Source organism: Ahaetulla prasina, chromosome 8 (assembly GCF_028640845.1).
Source record: "Ahaetulla prasina isolate Xishuangbanna chromosome 8, ASM2864084v1, whole genome shotgun sequence".
Lineage (NCBI taxonomy): Eukaryota > Metazoa > Chordata > Lepidosauria > Squamata > Colubridae > Ahaetulla > Ahaetulla prasina.
Genome location: NC_080546.1, coordinates 89,614,742 through 89,621,256, shown reverse-complemented (window position 1 = coordinate 89,621,256; position 6,515 = coordinate 89,614,742). Strand labels below are relative to the sequence as shown.

Here is a 6,515-nt window from a genome sequence, read left to right as displayed (position 1 = left end):
CCTCTTTTGTCTCCTTCAATTTCTCAAGGAGATTTGTGGGAAGGGGTCGGTGATGGTTAAATAAAGCTTTTCAAGCAACCGAAGTCTTTCAGATGCATCTGCCATTCCTTCCAATCTCCTTCCAATTTGGTTCAAAAACACCTGCAAATCTAGGAAACTGTTTTAGACTTCGGAGTCTGGCTGAGAAATGTATTTAGAATGGAATGGAACTGAATGGGAATAGATTATAATACAGTAGGAATAGAAATAGGAATGGAAAGGGTAGAGTAGAGTAGAGTAGAGTAGAGTAGAGTAGAGTAGAGTAGAGTAGAGTAGAGTAGAGTAGAGTAGAGTAGAATAGAATAGAATAGAATAGAATAGAATAGAATAGAATAGAATAGAATAGAATAGAAAATGTGGAATGGAATAGAAATAAATGGAATGGAATAGAGAATGGAATGGAATGGAATGGAATAGAGAATGGAATGGAATGGAATGGAATGGAATGGAATGGAATAGAATAGAATAGAATAGAATAGAATAGAATAGAATAGAATAGAATAGAATAGAATAGAATAGAATAGAATAGAAAATATGGAATTGAATGGAATGGAATAGAAAATATGGAATGGAATAGAATAGAGAATGGAATGGAATAGAATAGAATAGAATAGAAAGAATAGAATAGAATAGAAAATATGGAATGGAATGGAATAGAATAGAATAGAAAATATGGGATGGAATGGAAATAAATAGAATGGAATGGAATGGAATAGAGAATGGAATGGAATAGAAGAGAGAATGGAATAGAATAGAATAGAATAGAATAGAATAGAATAGAATAGAATAGAATAGAATAGAATAGAATAGAATTAGAATAGAATAGAATAGAATAGAATAGAATAGAATAGAAACTATGGAATGGAATGGAATGGAATAGAATAGAAAATATGGAATGGAATGGAATAGAGAATGGAATGGAATGGAATGGAATAGAATAGAATAGAATAGAATAGAATAGAATAGAATAGAATAGAAACTATGGAATGGAATGGAATGGAATGGAATAGAAAATACGGAATGGAATCGAAATAAATAGAATGGAATGGAATAGAAGAGAGAATGGAATAGAATAGAATAGAATAGAATAGAATAGAATAGAATAGAATAGAATTAGAATAGAATAGAATAGAATAGAATAGAATAGAATAGAAACTATGGAATGGAATGGAATGGAATAGAATAGAAAATATGGAATGGAATAGAATAGAGAATGGAATGGAATAGAATAGAATAGAATAGAATTAGAATAGAATAGAATAGAATAGAATAGAATAGAATAGAATAGAATAGAATAGAATAGAATAGAAAATATGGAATGGAATGGAATAGAATAGAAAATATGGGATGGAATGGAAATAAATAGAATGGAATGGAATGGAATAGAGAATGGAATGGAATGGAATGGAATAGAATAGAATAGAATAGAATAGAATAGAATAGAATAGAATAGAAACTATGGAATGGAATGGAATGGAATGGAATAGAAAATACGGAATGGAATCGAAATAAATAGAATGGAATGGAATAGAAGAGAGAATGGAATAGAATAGAATAGAATAGAATAGAATAGAATAGAATAGAATAGAATAGAATAGAATAGAAACTATGGAATGGAATGGAATGGAATGGAATAGAATAGAAAATATGGAATGGAATGGAATAGAGAATGGAATGGAATGGAATGGAATAGAATAGAATAGAATAGAATAGAATAGAATAGAATAGAATAGAATAGAATAGAATAGAAACTATGGAATGGAATGGAATGGAATGGAATAGAAAATACGGAATGGAATCGAAATAAATAGAATGGAATGGAATAGAAGAGAGAATGGAATAGAATAGAATAGAATAGAATAGAATAGAATAGAATAGAATAGAATTAGAATAGAATAGAATAGAATAGAATAGAATAGAATAGAAACTATGGAATGGAATGGAATGGAATAGAATAGAAAATATGGAATGGAATAGAATAGAGAATGGAATGGAATAGAATAGAATAGAATAGAATTAGAATAGAATAGAATAGAATAGAATAGAATAGAATAGAATAGAATAGAATAGAAAATATGGAATGGAATGGAATAGAATAGAAAATATGGGATGGAATGGAAATAAATAGAATGGAATGGAATGGAATAGAGAATGGAATGGAATGGAATGGAATAGAATAGAATAGAATAGAATAGAATAGAATAGAATAGAATAGAAACTATGGAATGGAATGGAATGGAATGGAATAGAAAATACGGAATGGAATCGAAATAAATAGAATGGAATGGAATAGAAGAGAGAATGGAATAGAATAGAATAGAATAGAATAGAATAGAATAGAATAGAATAGAATAGAATAGAATAGAAACTATGGAATGGAATGGAATGGAATGGAAAATATGGAATGGAATCGAAATAAATAGAATGGAATGGAATAGGAATAATAGAAAGAGAAAGAGAATAGAATAAGGTTAAACTTTTGAGTTAAGCTGGGAAGGAATTTGTCACACACACACACACACACACACAAATATCCCTAACCATCTAGGATAAATTTAGCTGGCCGGGGGAATCCGGTTTAGTTCAATGGGAAAAGGTTCGTTTGGACTCCTGCCACTCCGGTTCAAATCGAAATTCAAATTAATTTCATTCATTAGTGGATCCAACGGAGATCAAAAAACCGAATGAATGCTGGGGAAAGGCAAGGAGAGGCAGAGAGGAAGAAGCCCCCTTGAAAACCCTCCCCAGAACCGATCACGGAGCAGAGCCGCTTTTCCAGCCTCGCATCGCGCGCGCGTCCGAACTCGGAAGAAAGGGAGTTGTGGGAACGGGGCGTCCGACACGCGTTCTTTCTTTCTTCCCGACGGGCAGGAAGAAACCCGAAGTGGGTCGGGGATGGGGATGGGGAAGCTGGATCGAGGGGCTCGTCTGGATTTAACCGGGCCGGCGCTCTTTTTCTTTCTTTCTTTCTTTCTTTCTTTCTTTCTTTCTTTCTTTCTTTCTTTCTTTCTTTCTTTCTTTCTTTCTTTTTCTTTCTTTCTCTTTCTTTCTTTCTTTCTCTTTCTTTCTTTCTTTCTTTCTCTTTCTTTCCTTCTCTCTCTCTCTTTTTCTCTTTCCTTTCTTTTCTCCCTTCCTCTCTTTCTCCCTGCTTCTTTCTTTCCTCCCTCCTCCCTCCCTCCCTCTCCTGCTTCTTTCTCTTTCTTTCTTTCTTTCTCTCTTCCTCTCTTTCTCCCTGCTTCTTTCTTTCTTTTTCTTTCTTTCTTTCTTTCTCTTTCCTTCCTTCCTTCCTTCCTCTCTTTCTTTCTTTCTTTTTTCTTTCTTTCCTTCCTTCTCTCTTTCTTGCTTCCCTTCCTCCGATCTTCCATCCCTCCCTTTCTCTACCTGCTTCTTTCTTTCTTTCTTTCTTTCTTTCTTTCTTTCTTTCTTTCTTTCTTTCTTTCTTTCTTTCTTTCTTTCTTTCTTTCTCTCTCTCTCTCTCTCTCTCTCTCTCTCTCTCTCTCTCTCCCTTCCTCCCTCCCTCCCTCCCTCCCTCCCTTCTTTCTTTTTCTTTCTTTCTCTCTCGTTCCAGGTCTGGTTCCAGAACCGACGGGCCAAATTCCGCAAGCAGGAACGGGCGGCGGCGGCAGCGGCGGCGGCGGCCAAGAACGGCTCGTCGGGCAAGAAATCCGACCCATCCCGGGACGATGAGAGCAAAGAAGCCAAGAGCACCGACCCGGACAGTACCGGAGGGCCGGGTCCCAACCCCAACCCGGCGCCCAGCTGCGGAGGCGGCGGGCCCAGCCCGGCCGGGGCTCAAGGCGGCGGGGGAGCCGGCGGGCCGGGGCCGGAGGGGAACAAGGGCGCGGCGCCCCCCGGCTTAGCCACAGCGGGTCCCGGGCAGGGCTGGGCTGGGGGTCCGGGCTCCATCGCCTCCATCCCGGATTCCTTAGGCGGGCCCTTCGCCAGCGTCCTCTCCTCTTTGCAAAGACCCAACGGCACCAAAGGCGCTTTGGTGAAAGGCGGCATGTTTTGAGGAGTGGGCGGCGGGGCCAGCCTCCCCACCCACCCCCCCACCCACCCCCAGCCAGGTTGGGCGCTCCTCCGGGACTCGCGTCCCAGGTCACGCGTGGCCCGTGGGGTCCGTGGGAACGTCCCGGGCTTCCCCTCCCTCCCACCCGCCATCTCCCCCACCCCATGGCTCCCAATCTCTCGCAGGGTTGCAAAGAGGGAAAGCCACAAGCCGCCTAACCGTTGCAAAGTCAACCCCTCCCCCCCTCCCCAGCTCTCCCCCCAACCCACCCAATAGTGAAATCCATTTTTTTTTTACTACGGGTTCTGAAGGCGTGGTGTGGCTTGGTGGGCGTGGCAGGGGAAGGATACTGCAAAATCTCCATTGCCTCCCCACTCCTAGGAGAAGAACACTGCAAAATCCCCATTCCCGGGGGAAGGATACTGCAAGATCCCCATTTCCTCCCCATTCCTGGGGGAAGGATACTGCAAGATCCCCATTTCCTCCCCATTCCTGGGGGAAGGATACTGCAAGATCCCCATTCCCTCCCCATTCCTGGGAGAAGGATACTGCAAAATCTCCATTCCCACCCCACTCTTGGGCCAGCCAGAGGTGGTATTTGCCAGTTCTCCAAACTACTCAAAATTTCCGCTACCGGTTGTCCAGAACCTGTCAGGACCTGCTGGATTTCACCCCTGATCCCACTCCAGGCCCACCCGTCCCCTCCTCTGTCCAACGGGGCAGGAGCCTAGCAAGCCAAGGGCTCCATCGACACCCCACCCCTCCCATGGGGAAGGGGGCGCACATCTAATGGCCCAGCGGCCCCTTGGCGTGGACCGTTCCCCTTTGCACACTTGGGGACGCGGGGATCAATTCCGTGGGGTCTTGGGCGCTCTCTTGAGCTTGGTGGTTTCCTGGCCGATGTTTCACTACCCAACTAGATAACATCATCAGGGCTAGGTGCTGCAGTAGAGGGCTGCGCCAAACCCTGTTAATGAAACCGCACTAGGTCAGGAAAACATTTACTTTCCGTAAGAAAACCGCCTACTCAGAGAGCGCCAAGGTCCCCCCACGGTTCAACCCCGAGCTACAAATCTTCTCTTCGATTAGTACAGGTAGTCCTTGACTTATGACCGCAACGGAGCCCCAAAATTCTGTCCTTAAGCGAGGACCATTGGTTAAGGGAGCTTTTTCTCCCCTGTTTTACGGCTTTTCTCGTTGCCTGTTGTTAAGTGAATCGCAGGCGTTGGTAGGCTGGTGACCTTGGCGGTTAAAAAGTGAATCTGGCTTCCCTATTGACTTCGTTTCACTGGCGGTCGTAAAAAGGGGAACGCCTGACCTTGGGTCATAAGTATGAACCAGTTGCCAATTTGGATCGCGGGGATCCTGCAAATGTCATAACTGTGAACAACGGTCCTATGTCAAATTTTTTTTTCAGTGCCGTTGCCACTCCGAAAAAGTCACTAAACGTTGTTAAGTCGAGGACTGCCTGTACCAATTCTGGGCTGCACATCCAGGCCTGGCCGCTAGAGGGCAGCCTCAGGACACCCGAACCACTGTGGTTTGCTGCCCCCTAGTGGCTCAAGGTTTCAAAGGAGGCTCCTTCACATTTTTTGCAATCTGGGAAGGCACTCGCAGGGAACTGGGATCCCCTGGGATGCCAAGATGGCACATTTTTTTCATAACAGACTCCCCCTTTCAACGCAAAGGATAGGTAGCCAGTTATAGCAACACCTGGCTGTGGGTGTGGCCATATTTGGGGATGCACATGACCTCTTTCTGGCAACACGGTGAGGACCGGTTGATGCTACAAAAAGAGACTCCATCGCGTGCGGTTCGGGGGGAGGGGGGAAGCCCAGGACTTGAAGTTTGAGGACTTCTAGGTTGACCAGAACTGGGGTCTCCAACCTTGGCAACTTTAAGCCTGGAGGACTTCAACTCCCAGAATTCCCCGGCCAGCTTGCCGCCAAGGTTGGAGACCCCTGGACTAGAAGAGTAGGAGCTCCGCATACAGTAGTGGCCAAAATTGTGGAAACCTTTTGGGGAAAGCGTATTTTGGAAGTTTGATGGCTAATAACACCACTTTTTTTTTTTTTTTTTGGAGTTTCAAGATAATCCTATTCCACTGCTGGAATGGCCTGGGAATAGCCCAGACCTTCACCCAATTGGAAAATCTATGGATTTTCCGACTCAAGAAACTTGTGAGTCAGAACTTGTGACCCAGCAATAAAACCCAGTTAATAGAAGCCATCATTCAATCTTGGTTTCACATGATAACAGCTGCAGAACTCAAAGACTCCATGGGAAGACATTGTAAGGCCGTCATTCATGCTAAAGGTGACCCAACTAAGGATTGACTGACATGGGGATCATTTTTGTACATCTCGTTTTTTCTACAGTGATAATTTTTGTATATCTCGGTTTTTTTCTACGCGTTTCACTTTTCTCCTTTATACTGTAACTGCTATTCTAATAGCAAATCCTTCCT

The 6,515-nt window shown here is 43.3% G+C and overlaps 1 protein-coding gene across 1 annotated transcript in view; it reads left to right on the top strand.

Annotated features, from left to right (window-relative positions):
• Positions 1 to 4,051, top strand: part of PHOX2B (paired like homeobox 2B) — a 12,275-nt gene extending 8,224 nt beyond the window's left edge. The window contains exon 3 of the mRNA XM_058193326.1: positions 3,608 to 4,051. Coding sequence (XP_058049309.1) covers positions 3,608 to 4,051 — 444 coding nt within the window. The remainder of the gene's footprint in view (positions 1 to 3,607) is intronic.
• Positions 4,052 to 6,515: the final 2,464 nt, after the last annotated feature.